The 22,607-nt window shown below is 51.6% G+C and overlaps 1 protein-coding gene across 2 annotated transcripts in view; it reads left to right on the plus strand.

The window, feature by feature from the left end:
- The window catches only part of sts (steroid sulfatase (microsomal), isozyme S), a 133,293-nt gene that overhangs the window by 43,293 nt on the left and 67,393 nt on the right, over positions 1–22,607 (plus strand). For both annotated transcript variants that reach the window (XM_072477362.1, XM_072477363.1), the window contains exon 5: positions 9,595–10,018. In XM_072477362.1, coding sequence (XP_072333463.1) covers positions 9,595–10,018 — 424 coding nt within the window. The remainder of the gene's footprint in view (positions 1–9,594; positions 10,019–22,607) is intronic.

The raw sequence follows: 22,607 nt of genomic DNA on the forward strand, positions 1-22,607 counted from the left end.
TCACAAAATCCATTCATTAAAAAGAAATTAACCTTCCCCTTCCCATACTCCTTTTAACCTCCTTGTCAAAGCCCACATTATGGCCGCTCACTGCATTTCCTCCACTGCTATTGTCGTTTTTGTTCTCTTCTAATGTGAAGCTGTGAAAATAAAGAACGAGTACTGGCATTGTCAGCACGACAGAATTCAATTTGTTCCCTTCACTCTCACTTTATGCAGTTGTTCGGTTGCTGCCTGCATTGGTGGCTATCCACTTTGTACCCGATAGTCTCATCAGCAAAGGGAACAATGCCACCTTTAATGACCAGCACCATTTCATTAATAAGCAAACGTCTGAAGGCGGCAGGACAACCTGATAAAGCTGCTCAAAAACACATTCCACAACCTTGGCAGAGACATGGCTCGGGCCTTTCCGTAAAATTCAGCTTGGTTTTTCCACCGCAATTCGGCCAAAAATTGCATGAAGGATCACAGAATTGAAAATGCAATCTGCGTTTTGCACAAGTTGAGCTTTCCTGCTAGTTTTAGAAACATTGGGTGGAATTTAATGCCCTACGCCGAGCAGCCTTGATGACGGGGTGGCAATTAATGGCTGGAGACTGAACTTCAGCCTCCAGCCCAATTACATGTGGTAGGAATACTTGTGGATGGCGTTCCCGCCCTGACACCAATTGAGGCTCTTTCGGGGGCAATTAATGCCCTCTTAAGGGCCTCATCCTGCATCCACTGGTATTCGCCCAGCGGCAGACAGGGAACTCATCAAGCAGGAAGCTATCAGGATTGCTTACAGGCGGGGTAGGGGAGACGGAACCCCCCTCACACCCCTGTCAGAATAGTCACCTGGAACGCCAGGGGACTTAATGGCCCAGTGAAAAGATCCAGGGCGGGATTCTCCTTCAGCCAATGCCGAAAACGGGAAAGGCAATTGGGCGGAGAATCGGTTTTGACACCAAAATCTTGGCGGGTGCCGGGTTCACGCCAAATCGCAATTCTCTGGTGCCTCGACAGCGGCGTCAATGTGTTCCAGTCCGCATGTACAGTAAACACCATTGGCGTATCACTTGTGCTTTTAAAAATCGGGAAACGGGTGGCGTGGCTGATGAGGGAGAGAGAGGAGATAGGACACGGGGAGGTGCGACAATGGGCAGCCGGTTCTGATACTGGCCAGGTTGGTTGGGATGGTGGTGGCCCCGCCGGGGTTGGGGTGGGGGTGGGGGGGGGATGTGCTGTGGGGCCAGGCTGAAACCCCAGGGGACTGATGCAGTGCTCAGGTTGCAAGGCAGCCATCTTACTGAGCACCCCACGGTTCACCCACCTTGGACCCTGGTTCTGCATAGTGCCAACCTGCCCACTCTACGATGGGCTCTGATGCTCCGGCATCATTTGACAACGTCTGACTCCTGCCCACGGTAGCACTTTCCACCATCCACCTGGGCGATCCCTACATTCTAGCTGGCCAATCCATCACACAGTCCCATCAAATCCCTGGGGTGGCGGAGGTGGGAACGGTGGGGGGGGATTTTGGGAGGGGAGGGGAGGGTAGGGGTGGGACACGTGAGCGGTGAGCACTGGCTGTACTGCGGTCCCTGAGCCAAGCCTACTCACAACGTCCGCCAATTTCCCCACCCGCATCCCCACTGCTAGCCCGCCCCTCACACCCTTCTGACAAAGCACCAAGGCAGGTTGTGACATTGTGTATAGGTGTTTAATGTGACACGTGTTTAATATACAGATACGTGCCCTAGCCCCTATCACTAAACTGTGCCCTGCACCCGTGCCAACTTAACTGGTGCCTACTTTTCTGGCCTACGGGCCCTAATGCTACATCAGGGTGGATCCCCAGACGCCACATCAGGATTGGAGATAGCCTGCTGTGATTCCCACCCTGCGACAAGGGTCCCCGTTGGCGGGCGTCTTCTGGGGCGACCGAACCTGGATGGGCCCGGCTCCTGCTCCCGGTGTCCCATGTGGTGTGGTCCTGCCCTGTTCTGCCAGGTACCGACCAGATGCTCAGGGAACAAGAGTGGGGGGAGTCCCTATGGGAGTCACCGGCACGGACCTAATCACCTCGCCCTCCTTCGGGGTGCCCTTCACCCCTGGGCTACTCCATGGTACGGGGGTGCGAGTCGAGCTAACCCCGAGGCTCCCTCGCCACTTGCCGCTGTCAGTCCTGGAGGCCCGCTGCCGTCTCGACCAAGGTCTACATTCCTGCGACCATGGAGCAAAGGGAGTGGACCATTTCCGTCTGGGACTGCACCACATCACACTGTGACTGTACCATCACCTTCTGGGTCTGTGCCAGATCAGCCACTGACTGCGCCATCTCCCTCCGGGACTGGGCCACTTCCCTCTGCATCAGTGCCACACCGGCCAATGTCTGGGCAATGCCGCTGACACTCTCAGCCATGGCCTGCGCTGACTGGAGCATCGCTGCAATGTCCAGGTGGCTCTGGCACATGGCTGCCTGTGAGAGGGTAGCCCTGTTCTCAGCCACCGCCTGCACAGATTGCCACATTGGACATGTTGACCCATAGCCGAAACCCTCGCCCCTAAAACCTCCACAGCGGAAGCCACCTGTGCGGTGTTGACCTGGGTGGCTTGCAAGGCCGTCACCACCGCCTGCTCCTGCACGTGGTTGGACTCTGCCACCTGCGCCTGCAGGTGCTGGATGCTCGCCGACAACCCGTCATGTAGTTCCTGGCTCTGTGACTGCATCTCCACGATCGATGGGACCATCCATTCCAGAAGCCCAAACTCCATCTGGACGGCAGCTAGTCCCTGGGACGGCCCACCCTCCACCCGTCCACCCTCGGGAGTTCCTAGCTCCACCTGTTGCACTGGATCAGCTGTGGTGTGAGCACCAGATAGTGTCCCAGGAGCCTCTTCACTGAAGTGCCCAACCGAGATGAGTGTCTCTGGGATGGTGTAGGTTGCTGGAGACAGCTGTGACGGAAAATCTGTGTCATCATCGGACTCGAGCTCCGGAGTCTCCTGGGTCTGGCTCCGACTATGGCTGGGGCCGGGGGACACGGGGAAGGACCCGCCCCATCACTAGCAGGTCCTGCAAGACACAAGACAGGACGCGCGATTAGATTATGGGACGGGGGGAGTGTGGCTGTGTGGAACGGGGGTGAGGGCGTGTTGTGGGGGTGGTGTGATGGTAATGTGGGGTTGAGGGTGGTCTGAGGGGTGAGGATGATGTGAGAGTCAGGGTGCTGTTGTGGGGGTGGGGTCACACATGTGCCACGGGGAACACCAACTCAGCGGGGTCTCACTTCCTCACCCAAGGCCAATCTCCACCCCGGCGACCTTTCCTCCGGCCTGCTAACAACATCCAGGTCCCTCGGCTCTGCCACGGTGAGGGGCCGCAGGTCCAGCGGTCCCCCTCCAGTCTTCTCCCGCTCCCGCCGGTTATGAGTGGCCCTCACCTGACGGGGTGGAATACAAAATGCACAGTGCTAGACAGTCCGACGCATGCAGCCTGGGTAACTGGTGACTTCAGTATCCAGGACATCCAACCATGGCGGCCGGTGTATGTGCTGGCATGTGGTGCAGGGTGGGGGTTCGGCCGCCCTCTGGTGGGCGGGAGGTGCAGGGTTATGGGTGTGCGTGGGACAGGGGTTGGTTCCAGGGGCACAGTGCTACCTACTCACCTCAGCCGCCCTGAGGAGGTCGTGCAGTTTCTTACGGCACTGCTGGCCGGTCTGGATGGTTGCTCATGGCCTCTGCCACCTGCGCCCAGGCATGGCGAACGGCGGTGGCTGGCAGCCTCCTTCGCGGGTCGGGGTACAGGGTGGCCCACCTCTCCTCCACGGTGTGCAGCAACGTCTCAAGCTCGGCGTCCATGAATCTCGGGGCCAATCTCCTTGCTGCCACCTTGTTGGCTAGGATGGTGTGCGTGGGGAATGCAGTGTGTATGTGCGGCTGCAGCTTGTCAGCCTCCTGAGTGTCAATCGGGCAAATCCCGCACTGTTTCTCATTGGAATCGATTGTGTTCCACATGGCACCGGTGCTAGGCCCTCAACGGTCGCTGAATCGGTCCCGGTGCGGCGGCAATTTTGCTGTTGTCGAAGTCAGCGAATCCTGCCCGGCGTCAACACTTATTCTCAAGAACGGAGAAATCTACCGCCAGAGTCTTCGCCCATCTGAAAAATATGAAAGCCGACATAGTCTTCCTCCAGGAGACCCGCCTGAGGGAGAAGGGTCGACAGCGGGTTAGAAAGAGCAGGGTGGGACAGACTTACCATTCGTGCTATGGACCGGGGGTGGGGGGGCAATACTGCTCAATAAGAGGCCAGCATTCACAGCGACGATGACGGTTACAGACTAACGAGGACGGTTCCTGCCCTAGTCAGTGGTGTCCTGGAAGGGGCACCAGTGTTCCTTGTGAACATGTATGCTCCCAACTGGAACTCATGAAAAAGACCACGGCAGAAATCCCGACATAGACACACCGGCTTTAACTGCGTACAGGACCCATGGAGAGGCAGATCAAACCCCAGATCGGGGGAAAAGGAACTGGGCGTGTTCATGGAACAATGGGGGCAGTGGACTCATGGAGGTTTACACACCCAGGGGAGAAGGAGTTCTTCTCCCAGGTACACAGAGTCGACACCAGGATCGACTTCCTCATCATGTGGAAAGCGATGTTTACAGGGATAGTGGGGTCAGAATACTTCGCGATCGTAATCTCCGACCACGCTCCACATTACGTGGATGTGAGGTTGGAGACGGGCTGGGCACAACCCCCCCCCATGGAGGCTTGACACTGCCCTCCCGGCCAACAAGGCTTTCTGCGAGTGAATATCACAGGCCATAGACGGGTACTTTACCAAGTGCCAGAATGGGGAGATCTCACCCTCCACATTCTGGGACGTGCTGAAAGCAGTGATAAGGGGGAAAATTATTGCATACAAAGCACGCAGAGATGGGAAGGAAAGTCCGGCGAGGCAATAGCTGGTCGATTCCATACTGGAGATGGAGCAGCGGTACTCCAGGTCCCCTACTAAACTGGCAGGGAGAAAGTAGCTACAAATGGACTTTGACCTGCTCTCCATGGGGAAATCAGTGCATTAGCGAGGGACCTACTACGAACACGGAGACAAGGCCAGCTGCCTGCTGGCTCACCAGCTGAGAAAGCAGGCAGCCACGAGGGAAATAGCTCAGGTTAAGGACAGCAACAGCAGGCTAGTCACCACGCTGGAAAGGGTCAACGAGGCCTTTGTGACCTTCCACCGAGGGCTGTACCCCTCCGAGCCCCCCGTGGAGGGCTTGGGGATGAGGCAGTTTCTTAACAGACTGGACATGCCAGTCGTGGGGGAAGGGAAGAAACGGGGCCTGGAAGCATCATTAGAACTGGGAGAAGTCATGGAGAGTATTAACTCCATGCAAGCGGGGAAGGTGCCGGGACCAGATGGATTCCCAGCAGACTTCTACAAAAGATTCTCATCAACACTGGCCCCGCATGTGGGAGATGTTCGCAGATCTGCCAGCAAGGGGCTCCCTGTCACCAACACTGGCACAAGCCTCTATATTGCTGTTACCCAAAAAAGGACAAAGACACAACTAAGTGCGAGTCCTACAGGCCCATCTCGCTATTCAACGTGGAAGCAAATGGCGTGGCAAAAACCCTAGCAAAGCGGCTGGAGAGCTGCGTGCCAGAGGTAGTCGCAGGAGACCAGACAGGCTTTGTCAAGTGCAGGCAGCTAACATCGAACATCAGGAGCCTGCTGAAGGTGATAATGACCCATCCGGGGAGGGAACACCAGAAGTGATTATCTCCCTGGACAAAGAAAAGGCCTTCGACAGAGTCAAGTGAAAATACCTCAGTGGAAGTACTGGAAAGGTTTGGGTTCAGGCCAGTGTTCACCTCTTGGGCACAGTGCTCCCACGGCAAGCGGACGGACTAAAACCAACTGCTCTAAATACTTCCGGCTGCACAGAGACACGAGGCAGGGATGGCCACAGTCCCCGCTGCTGTTTGCTCTGGCAATGAGCCACTGCCAATCGCCCTCAGAGCGGCAAGGGGTATCCAGAGGGGGGGACAGAGAGCATACATCCCGAACCCCCGGGCCAGCATGGAAGCGATAATGAAACTCCTAAAGAAGTTCAGAGCCTTTTTGGGCTACAAACTCAACCTGAGCAAAAGTTAGTTCTTCCTTGGTGAATCCAGGATGAGGGACAGAGCTAGAGAGAATGCCGCTCAATCAAGCCCAGAACAAATTCCACTACCTGGGGATCCAAATAGTCCAAACTGGACACGGATCCACAAATGGAACTTGATGAGTCTGGTGATGATATGCATAAGCAATCATGTAAATAGTAATGTAAATAAATCCAACCAGTAAGTGACCCTGTACCTCGAGGAGTCATATGTGTCGTCACCCCCCCCCCCCCTCCAGACCAAGTACCCGAGAAGCCCAGTGGTAGTAGCCACACTCCGGACGTGGTACCAGATGAGACAACACTTCAGCCTAATTGAAATGTCCACTGTGGCCTCGATCTGTAGAAAACACAGGTTTACTCCTGCAATAATGGACGGCACCTTCAAAAAGTGGAGACAGGACGCGGGGACACTGACGGCTATGGACAGAGTAGCCACATTGTAAGAACTCACAGAGAGGTTCCAATTACCAAAAGGAAACAAACTAACACACATACATGTCAATAACGTCCTCCGTAAGGAAACAACTACGTATCCCCAGATACCAGAATATTTGCTAATCGAGGAACTACTAGATGCGGGCGGCCTAGGGAAGGGGAACTGTACGGGCAATTGTTGGAGGAGGTACGCTCCCCCCTGGATGAGAAAGGGAAAAATGGGAGGAAGAACTAGGCAAAGGTGTTGGGGGAGGACTCTGGATCGCAGCACTGCACAGGGCGAACTTCACCTCCACATGTGCAAGGTTGAGCCTAAGGCAGGTAAAGGTGGTGCACAGAGCGCACTTCCCCAGAACCCGAATTAGCGAAGAAACACAAACAAACCGAGAGCGAGAAGGGACAAAGCCGCAGAGGACAGGCCCAAGGGCAAGCTGAAGCCCATATTTACCTGTAAACAGACACCAGTAAATGTGTGCTCTGGCCACACTGGGGATTGTAACAGGTGTACGCTGACTAAAGGGGGCATGGCCACAACGGGAGGACGTGTAAATATATGTGCTAATTTCTCTTTGTCACTTTTTTGTTTATTTTCCATTTTTGCACAGTTACGCAATATGTAACTTTTGAATTGTGAAAAATCAGATGTGAAAACCCAATAAAAACACTTTACAGGAAAGGATTGCTTACAGGCTCCGTGGGGAGGATATCCCTCCTTGTTTGAGGGACCCAGCATCAGGAAGTGGGGGCCTACCAAGAACCACCAATGCCCAACACAACGCTCTCCTCCCCCCCCCCCGCCCCAAAACCCCCTCTGATTGGCTGGCAACAGTCAGCAGCGGGACCTCTGCCCCTGACCGCCACTTAATGCAGCAGGCCTTCCCGAAAAGGGTCTGCAGTTGCCAGCTCTCCATTTCACTGCTGTCTATTGTGCCAGAAAGAGGCCTCAGCCAGAAAATTGACAATGACTCCAGGATGAATTAATCACCACACCAGTGGGAGAGTGACTATGCTTCAAACATATTTTGAAGGCTGTAGAGCATTGGGAACATGCTGGGAAACAACAGTTTAAATTCTAGTCTCTCTCAACATAAGGTCAGAAGTGGGATGCTCATTGATAATTGTTCAGTGTTAAGTTTCCCTTGCGACGCCTGAGATGATGCTCCGGCCCCGTGGTGCCAACGAGCTACACGCCCCACACTGGTGGGAGGATACAGATGGGTCATTTGAACCTAGTCCTGCTGCTTTTTTTCTATGTCTCTATGTTTCCTAGATAAGGAGGGCTACAAGACAAGGGAATACACAATGAGCGGTCGAATGCTCTGAAGTGGGGGACTAGAGGGATTTTGGGTGCACGTCCAAAGATCCCTGAAGGCAGCAGGACAGGTAGATAAGGTGCCTAAGAAGGTATATGGGATACTTGCCTTTATTAGTTCAGGCCTAGAATAGATGAGAAGGGAGGTTACGACGGAGCTCTATAAAACGATTGCGAGGCCGCAGCTAGATTATTGTGTGCAGTTCTGGTCACCACACTATAGGAAGGATGTGATTGCACTAGACAGGGTAAAAAGGAGATTCACCAGGTTGTTTCCTGGGCTGGGGCATTTCAGTTATGAAGAGAGGTTGGTTAGGTTGGGGTTGTTTTCCTTAAAGTGAAGAATGCAGAGGTGGGCTTTGAGCAAGGTGTACAAAATTAAGAGGGACATTACGGTGGCACAGTGGTTAGCACTGCGGCATCACAGCTCCAGGGACCTAGGTTCAATTCCAGCCTTGGGTGACTGTGTGGAGTTTGCACAGTCTCCCCGTGTCTGCGTGGGTTTCCTCCCACAAGTCCCGAAAGACGTGCTTGTTAGGTGAATTGGACATTCTGAATTCTCCCTCTGTGTACCCGAACAGGCGCTGGAGTGTGGCAACTAGGGGATTTTCACAGTAACTTCATTTCAGTGTAAACGTAAACCTACTTGTGACAATAATAAAGATTAATATTATTAATTTTTTTTTAAAGAAAGAAAAGGTCCTTCTGCAGTTTGCTGAGGTCAGCTAAATTGTCCCCAAGTCAGTGACCTCTTGCACTTTAAATGGCTGTACACACCATTCACTTCAACTACTTCTGATGCTAACAAGTATAACATTCTAACCGTACTCTGGGCAAAGAAGTTTGCTGCCCTGGGTGATTACAAATGCTAATAGCTTGGGGGAGATGCAGATAACCCATTTCCTCTAATGAGGGAACTAAGAACCAAGGGGACACAATCTTCCAGACAATTCAGGGGAGGAATCAGGCAGCACATTTTCATCCAGAAGGTAGCAGAAATCTGTAATTCTCTCCACTGAAAGGTTGTACCAGCTGCACGGGGGGGGGGGGTTACCTGGATCTCCAAAGACTGGAATAGGTATGTCCCTGCTGGGTAAGGAAATCAAGGAATGTGGGCCCAAGAGGGAAATGGAGTTACGATGCAGATTTGCCATGGGCTCATCGAAGGGTGGAGCAGGTACAAGAGGCTGAACGGCCGACTCCTGCTCCTTCGGTATCAGCTGGAACTCACTTGGCAGGATTGTCGCCTCCCAGTCAGAAAGTAATTGGTTTCAAGTCCCACTCTAGACCTATAATTCGAGCTGACGCTCCAGTACAGAATTGAGAAGGTGCTAGGCTGTCAGGGGTGCCCTCTTTTGGATGATGTGTTAAGCCAAGTCTTCCCCCTCCCCACCCCCCTCAGATGAACGTCTAAGAGCCCACGTCATTATTTCGCAGATTCCTTGTAACCCGGACAATATTGACCAACATCGTTAAAACCAAACGTGGTCATCATCTCATTTTGTTTGTGAAAGAGCAAAAAAGGATTTTGCCAATTGGCTGCTGGGTTTTCCAACATAAGTGACTGCATTTCTAAAAGAAATCATTCGCTCCGACATACTCTGGGATTCCTGAGGAGGGGAACGACGCAGTAGAAACGTAATCTTGTTCCTCCTTACATTCCTGCACTCTTGTTTTCTTAGGGAAGTGGCACCTTGGCTTAAATTGTGAATCGAGTGAGGATCACTGTCACCATCCGTTATGGCACGGCTTTGACTACTTTTACGGCCTCCCGTTGACCAACCTGCGCAACTGCAAACCGAATGGAGGCAACATCATCATTGTGGGGGCTCGGAGCACCGTACGCACCGCCGTCCAGGTCGTGATTGTTGCCCTGATCACACTGCTGCTGCTGTGCCTTCTTGGCCTGGTGACGATGCCGTGGAAAGCGCTGGGATTCCTCTTCCTGGCTGTCGTGCTACTGCTCGCTGCCCTGTTGCTTTTCTTCTCCCAGTTTCGCAACCTCAACTGCATCCTGATGAGAAACAGGAGGATCATTCAACAACCCTTTACATGCGAGAACCTAACACAGAGGATGACCAGCGAAGCGACTAGTTTTATTGGACGGTAGGATTTGTGCCTCTGCCGCGTGCCATTGTGCTTGCCATATTGTCTAATTCCGGTTTGCATGTTGCAACAAAATTGGAATGATCACTGATGCTCATTGACCTTGGAAGGGAGACGACGCAGATTTACCATAGCGCTTCTGAAGTCTTAAGGGGAGAGCAGTGGCCTTGTGGTATTGTCACTGGAGTTGTAACCCAGAGACCAGGGGTAATGCTCTGGGGACCAGGGTTCTAATCCCACCGTGGCAGATGGCGAAATTTGAAGTCAATAGAAAATCTGGAATCAGAAAGTCTTAACGGTGGCCATGAAACCATTGTCGATTGCCGTAAAAACCCATCTGGTTCACGAATGCCCTTCAGGGAAGGAAATCTGCCGCCCTTACCTGCTCTGGCCTACACGTGACTCCAGATGCACAACAATGTGGTTAAAACTTAAATGTCCCTCTGAAATAGCCTAGCAAGACTCAGTCGGACGGCAGTGACAATATTGAGTGGTTTAACGCCGTCGAGGGCTTCCTCAATAGGGCAGACGCAGAGAAACCCCTTCCTCCCTCAGCTCCCCCACTCAGAGGAAAATATCACCCACTCATTATGAAATTTGCCCACGGCTGGCACAGTGGTTAGCATTGCTGCCTCAATTCCGGCCTTGGGTGACTGTCTGTGTGGAGTTCGCACATTCTTCCTGTGTTTGCGTGGGTTTCCTCCGGGTGCTCCGGTTTACTCCCACAGTCCAAAGATATGCAGGTTAGGTGGATTGGCCATGGTAAAATTTCCCCTTAGTGTCCAAGAGATGTGTGGGTTTGTAGGGATGGGGCGGAGGTTGGGTGCTCTTGAGGGTCGGTGCAGGCTCGATGGGCCGAATGGCTTCCTTCGGCACTGAAAGGATTCTATGATTATCTATGAATATTCGCCTCTTTGATTTGAGCAAAACCATATGGCCCATCGGAATGATTGTCACCTGTCAGACCAGATGTTCACTCAGATGAAAAATTGTCTCCAGCAGTTTCCAAGGGCAGTAACTGAATAAACGTCAGGAGCTTGCACTCTGACCTCCAGACTCGAGCATTCCAAAGTTCTCCTGCCTGGCCACCGACCTTGCACCTTCCGGAAAGGGGAGCTCACCTGAAACTCTGACCCATCTTGTGACCCTCAAGAAAGTCCCGCCGGTCGTCCATCATCTCGTCCTCTCATTTGGATCACTCCTTGGCCTCACCCCTCCCTCTGTCTGTAACTGCATCCACTCTCTTGAGACCGCTGCCCTCCGCCAATATTGGCTTCTTGCACATCCTATGATTTTCAATGCTGCATCATTAGCAGTTCTTTCCCACCTTGCTGGGGTCCACATGCTCTGAAATTTCCTCCCTAAACCCCTCTGCCTCTCTACCTTTCCCCTCTTTGAGACACCCCGTAAAATCGACCTCTCTGATAAGTTTGAGGTCACCTGTCTTCATAGCTTTGTGTGGCTCAATATTGATATTGTGGTATATACTATTAACTTTCGGGGACCACATAAATGCAAGTTGTTATTTGTTGTGTGTGTGTGTTTTTTTTTCTCTCTGGTTCATACCTGGTAATTAATTGGTACAATAGGCTCAAACCCAGTCCTGCATTAATAGCACCGTTACACATTATATGGAATTACATAGGATATACGGCATGGAAACAGGCCATTTGGCCCATCCACTCCATACCGGTGTTTATGCTCCACTCGAGCCTCGTCTCACCTTTCCTCATCCAAAACCTATCATCATTACCCGAAATTCCCTTATCACTGTTGGGTTTGCCCAACTTCCCTTTAAATGTACCAATATCAATACCAATTGCTTCACCCCCTGCAGAGGCGCAGCGTGGCGAACTGTTCAATGTCCGGATTCGGTGAATTGTTTTGGTGAAAAAGAGTACCAGGGCGGGATTCTCCATCCCGCCGCTCCAGCTTTCTGGTGCGGTGCGCCCCCGCCGGCAGCGGGATTCACCGCCCCGCCCCCGGTCAATGGATTTTCCCATTGTGGGCAGCCCCACGCCATCGGGAAATCCCCAGGCGTGGGTGCGCTGCCGGCGCAACGGAGAGTCCCGACATCGGGGAATCCAGCCCCCTGTTTGTGTACTTCAAAGGTAATCGCGGCACAAATATCAGAAAAAGAGGAATAATTTTTGCAACCTGCCACTGAGTTGTATTGTTATTCCCGACATTCCGTAGACTGGAGCTCTTCGCTCTGGACACACACAGGCTGAAAATGAACTGATAGAGGTTGCCAAAATTTTTTTTTTTTTAGTTCATTTACAGGAAATGGGCTAGGCCAGCATTCATTTTCCATCCTTTATTACCCTTGGGAGCGTGGTGGTGAATTGCCCTCCTGAAGCGCTGCAGCCGCTGTGGTGTAGGTACACCCACAATGCTGTTAGAGAGGGAGTTCCAGGAGTTTGGCCCCACTACTGTGATGGAACAGCCGATGGATTTCCAAGTAAGGATGGTGAGTGACTTGGAGGGGAACCTCCAGTGGTGCTGTACTCATATGTCTGTCGCCCTTGTCCTTCGAGATGGTAGCAGTCATGGGTTTGGAAGGTGTTGTCCAGCGTTGACATGGCTGTGCAGAGTTGACATAGAGTCCAGCTGGAAGCTAGTTTCTCTATCTGGCTTTTATCTGAAATTGATAGATGCTTGATAAGCAAGGGGGTGAAAGTTTATTGGGGGTAATCAGGAAACAGTTAAAATCAGATCAGTTATGATCATTTTGAATGGCGGAGCAGGCTCAAGGAGCCCAGTGGCTTACTCCCCTTCCTAATTCATCTGTTCGTACGCATACCCCTAAGTGCCAACTTAATGTGAATTTGATATGGGTGTGTACCCATAACCTTTTTCCCCTACACCCTCCATGTCAACTCAGCCATTGCCCACCATGGGCAGACCTCAGGAGCCATGTGGAGATTAAATAAAATAAAGTTCTAAATATCTATTACAGTCTTCACTATATTAAAAAAAAGACCCATTCAAACTTTTTTAAACCCCTCAATTACTTAATCTTCAACTTTTCAGAATCCCGCACCAAATACAGCTAACCCCTTAGATAACTCAGCTGTCAATCAAACTTTGAATTTAGGACCTCTGCTGGGTGGTCTTGGGCCAGGGATTCCCAGATGTCGGTGGGGTTGTTGCATTTTTATGAAGGAGGCTTTGAGAGTGCCTGGAATTGTTTCCTCTGCCTCCTGGGGCTTGCTGTGTCAAAGCTCCAGGTGTTGCACTTGTTTCGGGAGTCTTGTGTTGCACGTGCAGAAAATGCTGCCCACCTAGCAAAGCTGATTGAGCTTCTATGCTGGAGATGTTGGCCTGAGCGATAACACTGATGTTGGTGCGTCTATCCTGCCAATGGATTTGCTGGATCTTGCGTACTGCGCCGTGTTTTGAGGTTCCTGCTGTACATAGTCCACACCTCTAAGCCATGTAAGGGGGCAGGTTTCACTCTGTAGACCATGAGGTCGGTGCCAGGTCTGAGGTCCTTCAAAAACTCTCCTCTTCAAGTGTCCGAAGGCTGGACTAGCACACTGAAGGCAGTGTTGAACCTCATTGTTGATGTTTGCCCTTGTTGACAGTAAGCTCACAAGATATGAAAACTGGTCCACATTGTACAAAGTCTGGTAGTAGATTTTGATAACCCGGAGGGTGGTGTAATGCTGTGTGCCGGTGGGGGTGTTTGTAGAGGACCTTTCTCTTCCAGATGTTTAGTGTAAGGGCCATGGTCTCGTGCAAGTGGTAGCGGTGGCGTGGAGTTTGGCCTCTTGAGTGTGCATAGGCGCAAGCATCGCCTGCATGCTGTAGCTCATTGGCAGATGATGGGAAAACCTTGGCAGGCGGTGGAGGCTGAACAGATTCCCGTTTGCTCTGTAGTTAGCTCCACTCCAGCAGGAAGCTTGCATGACCCCTGCCTAAACATGAGTTGGGTCTGTGATGGATCGTTGGTCAGGATCACGGCTTGTATGGAGCAGTCGGAGGATGGTGGCAAACCTTTGGGAGCAGCTGAAACAGAAGACGACGCTCCATCATCCCTCGCAGTTGAGTGTCGAAACCCATTGCGAGGTCAAAGAAGACCATCTGCAGGGGTATTGCTGTTCCCTGCATTTGTCTTGCAGTAGCTACACGGTGAAGATCATATCCATTGTGCCCTTAATGGGACAAATCCAGATTGGGACTCTGCGACGAGCTCTTCAGCCACAGGGAGAAGGCAAGTAAAGTGGACCCTGTCCATGGCCTTCGCTGTGGCTGACAGCAGAAAAGTTCTTCTGTAGTTACTGAAGTTGGACTTGTCACCATTCTTGAAGATGGTCATGATTACGGCATCTCTGAGATCTCTTGCAATGTAAGGGAAATGGGGTCATCTTGTCGCGCCAATAGTGTTTCTCCATCATGTTTTAAAGCTTTGGCGGAGATTCCATCTGCTCCTGATGTCTTGTTGTTCTTTAGCATTCGGATGGCCATTTCCACCTCATGCCCGTTTGGGGTTGGGCTGAGATGGTGGCAGGTAGCAAGCTGCCAGGACAGACTCGAGGACACTCACACTGAAGTGGAGATGCCGGCGTTGAACTGGGGTGAGCACAGTAAGACGTTTTACAACACCAGGGACCTGGTGTTGTAAAACTTCTTACTGTACTCACACTGAAGACAGAGTATCTGTTAAGGAAGCCTTCTAAGTGCTCCTTCCAGCGGGCGCTGCCTGCCTGTCTGACCCTGATGAGCACCTCTCCGTTCTTGGTCAGCCATCGCTGTAATGTTTTATGTTCTATGGGTTGGGGCCCTGGGTGCTGGGGCCATAGACTGCGCTAAAGAAACCTCCTGCATCCTGATTGTCGCCTAACGGCTGAATCTCTTGCGATTTCTCCACCCACCATCTGTTTGTTTGGTCATGCTTTTTTTGAACATCATCATTCAGCCATTTAAATTTATGAAAGTTCAAGCCACATTCTTAGGCCATACAATTGGACACGGTCACATGGCGCCATAAAATGTGAAAAAGAAAGCTATTGGGGAGTTGCCAATACCATCAGCGAGAAGAGAAGTTCTAAGGAGCGGGACTCTGTGGGAATCGGCGGGGCGGGCAACTCCGGCGGGAAGGAGTGGCGTGATGGCTTCTACCGGAAATTCGTACTAAATTTTAGCATTGTGGTTGCTCCCTTGACTGAACTTCTGAAAAAACATAGGAAATTTCAATGGCTGTCAAAATGTCAGGAGGCATTTGACAATCTGAAAACTGTGTTAACCACTGCACCAATGTTGGTGACGCCGAATTATGCCAAGCAATTTAAAGTGGCAATTTATGCGAGTGATGTGGGCATTGGTAGTGTACCGTTACAAGGAAGACGACAAAAGAATAGTACGTCTTGTTGGTTATTTTTTCTCAACCTAAATATTCATCAAAATAAATATTTGACCATTGAGAAGGTGACAGTGTGTTTGGTATTGGCGTTGCGACATTTTGACATTTATGTTGCTAACAATTGATCAGAGACAATTGTAACAATTGATTGGAGACCACTGGGGCTGGTTTAGCACAGGGCTAAATCGCTGGCTTTTAAAGCAGACCAAGGCAGGCCAGCAGCGCAGGTTCAATTCCCGTACCAGCCTCCCCAAACAGGTGCCGGAATGTGGCGACTAGGGGCTTTTCACAGTAACTTCATTTGAAGCCTACTTGTGACAATAAGCAATTTTCATTTCATTTTCATAAATACAGACCATAAACCATGAAAGTTTTTGGAAGAGTTGAAGGATCAAAATGCAAGACCGTTTAGACGAAGTTTATTACTTCAATCTTTTAACTTAATAATTATACATGTACCAGAAAGGGAAAAGTTGATTGCAGAGGCTTTATCATGACTTTGAGATGTGCAAAGAATGGAACGTTTGAAGTTGGAAATGAAAGACTGAAATGCTCTATACTCATGTTTAAGTTTGCATGCCTAACTATAATAATGATATGGAGATGCTGGCGGTGGACTGGGATGAGCACAGTAAGAAGTCTTACAACACCAGGTTAAAGTCCAACAGGTTTGTTTCAAACGCTAGCTTTGGGAGCACTTCTCAGGTGAGGAAGGAGCAGTGCTCCGAAAGCTAGTGTTCGAAACAAACCTGTTGGACTTTAACCTGGTGTTGTAAGACTTCTTACTGTAACTATAATAAGATATGTATCTTATTGAGTATTAGTGGTATTTAGTAGTTAGAGTTGAAAGGCTTTGGAAAATGAAGCCATCTTTTCATATTGCTGGTTCATTTTCTTTAAGGGTGTGATGGATGTAGGAATTTCAGAGATATATTGTGTTGTACGTTTCTGGTATAGTAATGCTCCAAGGAATTCCTTGTCTATCCAATCTTTGTTCATATCTAACACTCTCCAGCCCAGGCAATACCCTGATAAATCTCCTCTGCACCCTTCCCTATGCTATCACATCCCTCCTGTAATGTGGATTCCCGAACTTCGCACAATACTCTAGTTGTGGCCTAACCAACATTTTACACAGTTCCAGCATAATCTCCCTGTTCTTAAACTCTATGCCTCGGCTAATAAAGGCAAGTATACCATATGACTTCTTAACCACTGTACCCACCTGCTCTGCTGCTTTAAAGGACCGGTGTACAAGCACACCAAGGTCCCTCTGAGAGGTGAAGTGAGAGTGACTGCCCTTGACATCAAGGCAACATTTGACCGAGTATGGCATCAGGAAGCCCTAGCAAAACTGGAGTCATTGGGAACCCGGGAAAACTCTCTGCTGGTTGGAGTCATACCTGGTACAAAGGAAGATGGTTGTGGTGATTGGAAGTCAATTATATCAGCTCCAGGAGATTGCTACAGAAGTTCCTCAGGGTAGTGTCCTGGGGCCTACCATCTTCAGCTGCTTCATCAATGATCTCCCTTCCATCATTATGTCAGAAGTGGGGATGTGTGCAGATAACTGCACAATGTCAGAACCATTCGCGACTTGTCAAATATTGAAGCAATCCATGTCCAAATGCAGCAAGACCTGAACTATATGTAGACTTAGCTGACAAGAGGCAATAACATTTGCGTCATGCAAATGCCAGGCAATGACCATCTCCTAAAAGAGAGGACCTAACCATCGCCCTTGACATTCAATGGCATTACCATCGCTGAATCCCCCACAGTCAAAATCCTGGGGGTTACCGTTAACCAGAAACTGAACTGGACTAGTGGACTAGCCACATTAATACTGTGGCTACCTGACCATGTCAAAGGCTAGGAATCCTACGGCAAGTAACTCACCAACTGACCCCCCCAAAGTCTATCCACCATCTGCAAGGCACAAGTCAGGAGTGTAATGGAATACTCTCCACTTGCCTGGATGAGTGCAGCTCCAACAACACCCAAGAAGCTCATCACCATCCAGGACAAAACAGCCCCGCTTGATTGCCCCCCTTCCACAAACATTCAAACCCTCCACCACCAACGAACAGTGGCAGCCGTGTGTACCATCTACAAGATGCACTGCAGCAACTCACCAAGGTTCCTTAGGCAGCACTTTACAAATCCACAACCACTACCATCTAGAAGGGCAAAAGCAGCGGAACCCCACCACCTCCAAGTCACTCACCACCCTGATTTGGAAATATATCAGCTGATCCTTCACTGTCATTGGGTCAAAATCCTGCAACTCTCTCCCTAACAACACAGTGGGTGTACCTGCACCTCAGGGACTGCAGCAGTTCAAGAAGGCAGCTCACCACCATTTTCTGAAGGGCACCTAGGGATGGGCAATAAATGCTGGCCGAGCCAGCAACGACGAAACCCCTTAAAATTGAATTCTAAAAACATTTTTTCTGATCACCATCGGTCCATTGCTATTGGATGTGGCGTTGGTACCTGTTTCCTTCAACGCTCAGCTCCCTGACAATACTTTTACTTTGAAGCCACAGTGTTTCCTCCCAACCTTGTGACAAGAAGCTTCTGCAAACTGCAAAGAAGCAGCCCACCTTGCTCTCTGGTGTTACTGAATTGCCATATTCCCTTCTTTCCCTATTTCTCTCTCATTTTCTTGCCTTGCCCTGTTGCCTACCACCCGCTGCCCAGCCCACTGCTTCAGTCGATCATAACTCAAAACTTTAACCTCCACTTTCCCGTTTCAGAGCATCTGCTGTTTTTGTCTCGGATTGGCATTTCCTTTTCTTCCAGGCAAGGGTTGGGGAAGTAGGGCTACTGAAATTGTGAGCAGCATGACCAGCTGTTGCCATTCTCCTGCATTTGAGCAGTAATCCTCTTCTAGCTACAAAGGCATAATTTATTTTGTTCTCTTAGATTAATAGGTGTGACTGCTACACAAAGCATACCATCTCTGACTACAGATGTAGTCCGGGTCTGTTTCATTGGCTATGAAGGGGCATTTAAGTTTCCAAGTTATCTCCTCTATGCTCCTGGCCTTCGCTGGTATCCTGTTCCTTAGATGGCTTTCATAGATTTCATAGAATTTACAGTGCAGAAGGAGGCCATTCAGCCCATCGAGCCTGTACCGACCCTCATTTGCTTGACCATAATTTCCCTTTATCCTTTCCTCCCCAAACATCAACAAATGTACACTTGGCAGCACGCAGTCAGGAAACTGGAAGCTTTTCTTGTTTTTTTTCTTCCCCGTCATCCCTCTTTTCCTGCACTCTTGCCTCCAGGAAGTCAGAGGTCCAGTGGGCTCTAATCCCACTCGAGAGAATTGAGGACAAATTCCAGGCTGAAATTCCAGTGTACTATCGAGAGGGTGCTGCACTGTTGCAGGCACTGTCTTTAGGATGAGATTTTAAAACAAGGTCATATTTTTCCTTAGATGCTGTAAAAGAGTTCCACAGTACTCCATTGAAGAATCATAGAATTTACAGTGCAGATGGAGGCCATTCGGCCCATCGGGTCTGCACCGGCCTTTACAAAGAGCACCCTACTGAAGCCCACGTATCTACCCTATCCCCATAACTCAGTAACGCCCTGTGATGAACGGTTACTGCCTTATCATCATGTAAGGTGATGTCCCCTTTAAGACCGGGCTTGGAAGCTTGGGGACTCCGCCTCTGGCTCCGCCCATCTGTGAGCCATATATAAAGGGCTGCCTCATGGGCTGTGTAGCAGTCAGCACTTGTCTCAGCTCTAACATAGTTCTTAGTCTAATAAAGCCTTCTTTACAGTTTAATCTCTAAGCTTCGTTATTGAGGGTACCTCAATTTATTAGACTAAACTAGATTCAGGATGGACGCAGGCCTAAAACCAGAGAAGCTCAATCTGGAAGCATGAACACCGGAGGCAAAGGAAATTTTTTAATACTGGCTGCGGTTCTTCGAGGCCTACCTGTACTCCGCAGAGACTCCCATCCTGGGGCCACGCAAGCTGCGTCTACTCCACGCCCGGGTGAGTCACAGAATCTCCGCCACGCTCGAAAAGGCGACGACTTATGATGAGGCGGTCGAGTTACTCCGCAAGCGGTGTCAAACCCATCAATGAGGTGCACGCCCGGCATCTGCTCTCTACCTGGCGGCAGCGCTCGGGGGAATCGCTAGACGAGTTTGTTGAGAAACTCACGGCGCTTGCCAGGGACTGTGACCATCAGGATGTGACAGGGGAAGTCCATATGAACCTGTACATCAGAGACGCTTTCGTGTCCGGCATCCACTCAACCTACATCCGGCAGCGGCTGCTCTAAAATGTGGCAAATGACCTCCAGGACACGCTAACGCGCGCCTCCTCGCTGGAGGTGGCCCGACATAACTTGGGTCGTACCCCGCGGACTCTGCGAGCCCCATCCGCCCCCCCCCCCCCCCCCCCCCCCGGACTTCCTCCCACTCAGCCGTATTACAGGCCTGCGCCACTCGGCGACCCGCTCACCATGGGGGCACACCGTGCTACTTCTGCGGACAGGGCCAGCACCCACGCCCACGCTGCCCAGCCCGCGCCACGATCTTCAGCGACTGCGGGAAAAAGGGGCATTTTGCGACGGTCTGCCTGGCCAGACCCAGGGGCCAGAAAAACAAAGAACAGCCGGCCTGAAAATCAGGCCCGCAGGCCTCGCAATGCTGCTGCGCACTGACCCGACACGCCCCCTTCTGACACGTCATCATGGGAATCATGGGAGCGGCCATCTTGTCGGCGGCCATCTTCTCGACCCGACACGTGCGACCGACGGCGGCTGCCATTTTACGAGTCCGACTCGGCTGAGGACTCCGACTACCCGCGAGTGGGTGCGATCACCCTCGACCAAACTCGGCCAAAACACCTGCAGAACTCCATGATGCAGGTCCAGGTCAACGGGCGCGACACTGCATGCCTCTTCGACTCCGGGAGCACGGAGAGCTTTATCCACCCTGAAACGGTAAGGCGCTGCTCCCTACGCACCCATCCCGCATCCCAAACCATAGCCCTCGCATCTGGGTCCCACTCGGTGCAAATCAAGGGGTACCGTATCGCGGATCTCTCGATCCAGGGCGCCAAATACACCCGTTTCAAATTTTATATCCTCCCTCACCTCTGTGCCCCCCTGCTGCTCAGACTGGATTTCCAGTGCAGCCACCGAAGCCTGACACTGAAGTTCGGCGGACCCTTGCCCCCCTCACGGTATGCTGCCTTGCGACACTGAAAGTCGCACCCCCCTCGCTATTCGCGAACCTCACTCCCGACTGTAAGCCCGTCGCCACCAGGAGCTGGCGTTACAGTGCCCAAGATATGGCTTTTATCAAGTCAGAAGTCCAGCGTTTACTGGGAGAGGGGGTCATCGAGGCAAGCAACAGCTCTTGGAGAGCGCAAGTGGTGGTAGCCCGGTCTGGGGAGAAGAAACGCATGGTCGTGGATTATAGCCAGACCATAAACCGATTTACGCAGCTTGATGCGTACCCCCTTCCTTGCATCGCGGAAATGGTAAATCGGAGCACCCAATACCGAGTCTTTTCCACGGTCGACCTCAAATCCGCCTACCACCAGCTCCCCATCCAACCAAAAGATCGCCCCTATACTGCCTTCGAAGCAGCCGGCCGGCTCATCAACTTCCTCAGGGTCCCCTTCGGTGTCACAAATGGGGTCTCCGTCTTTCAAAAGGCGATGGACCAAATGGTGGACCAGTACGGTTTGCGGGCTACATACCCGTACTTGGACAATGTCACCATCTGCGGCCATGACCAGCAGGACCATGATGCTAACCTCAAAAAGTTCCTCCAGACCGCCTGAGCCTTTAACCTGACCTATAACGAGGGCGAATGCATTTTCCACACCACCCGGCTGGCCATCCTTGGCTATGTCGTGGAAGACGGGGTCCTAGGTCCCGACCCCGACCGCATGCGCCCCCTTAAGGAACTCCCTCTCCCCCGCAGCCTCAAGGCCCTCAAACGGTGCTTGGGGCTTTTCTCCTATTACGCCCAGTGGGTCCCCAAGTATGCGGACAAAGCCCGCCCACTCCTAAAGACCACCATTTTTCCCCTCTCGGCTGAGGCTCAATTGGCCTTCAACCGCATCAAGGCCGACATCATCAAGGTCGCTATGCACGCGGTGGACGAAACCATCCCTTTTCAGGTAGAGAGCGATGCATCAGACATCGCCCTGGCTGCTACCATCAATCAGGAAGGCAACCCAGTAGCGTTCTTCTCCCGAACCCTCACCGCCTCAGAGGTTCGACACTCTGCAGTCGAAAAGGAGGCACAAGCCATTGTGGAGGCTGTGCGGCGCTGGAGACACTACCTCGCCGGTAGGAGGTTTACCCTCATCACTGACCAACGGTCAGTCGCCTATATGTTCGACAACACGCAATGGGGCAAAATAAAAAACGATAAAATTTTGAGGTGGAGGATCGAACTCTCCACCTACTCGTACGATATCAAGTATCGTCCAGGGGAGCTCAACGAGCCCCCAGGTGCCCTGTCCCGCGGCACATGCGCCAACGCGCAGGAGGACCGCCTGCAAGCCATCCACAATTACCTCTGCCGCCTGGGGGTTACCCGGCTCGTCCATTTCATCAAGTCCCACAACCTACCTTACTCAACCAAGGAGGTCAAGGCCATGGCCAGGGTCTGCCAAATCTGTGTGGAGTGCAAACCGCACTTCTATCGACCAGACAAGGTTCGGCTCGTGAAGGCCTCGGGTCCCTTTGAGCGACTGAGCGTGGACTTCAAGGGGCCCCTCCCGTCCACCAACCGTTATGCCTATTTCCTCACCGTGATCGATGAGTTCTCCCGTTTCCCATTCGCCATTCCCTGCACCGACATGACCTCAGCCACGGTGATTAAGGCACTGCACAGCATCTTCACCCTGTTCGGTTTCCCTGCTTATATCCACAGCGACCGGGGTACATCGTTCATGAGCAATGAACTGCGTCAGTATCTGCTCAGCAAAGGCATCGCCTCGAGCAGAACGACCAGTTATAACCCGCGAGGAAACGGGCAGGTGGAGAGGGAGAATGCGACAGTGTGGAAGGCTGTCCTTCTGGCCCTGCGGTTGAGAAGTCTCCCAACCACCCGCTGGCAGGAGGTCCTACCCGATGCCCTACACTCCATTAGGTCTCTCCTCTGCACGGCCACGAATGAGACCCCTCACAACTGATTGTTTGTCTTCCCCAGGAAGTCTACCTCCGGGGTC

The sequence above is a fragment of the Scyliorhinus torazame genome, chromosome 15 (assembly GCF_047496885.1).
Source record: "Scyliorhinus torazame isolate Kashiwa2021f chromosome 15, sScyTor2.1, whole genome shotgun sequence".
Taxonomy (NCBI): Eukaryota; Metazoa; Chordata; class Chondrichthyes; order Carcharhiniformes; family Scyliorhinidae; genus Scyliorhinus; species Scyliorhinus torazame.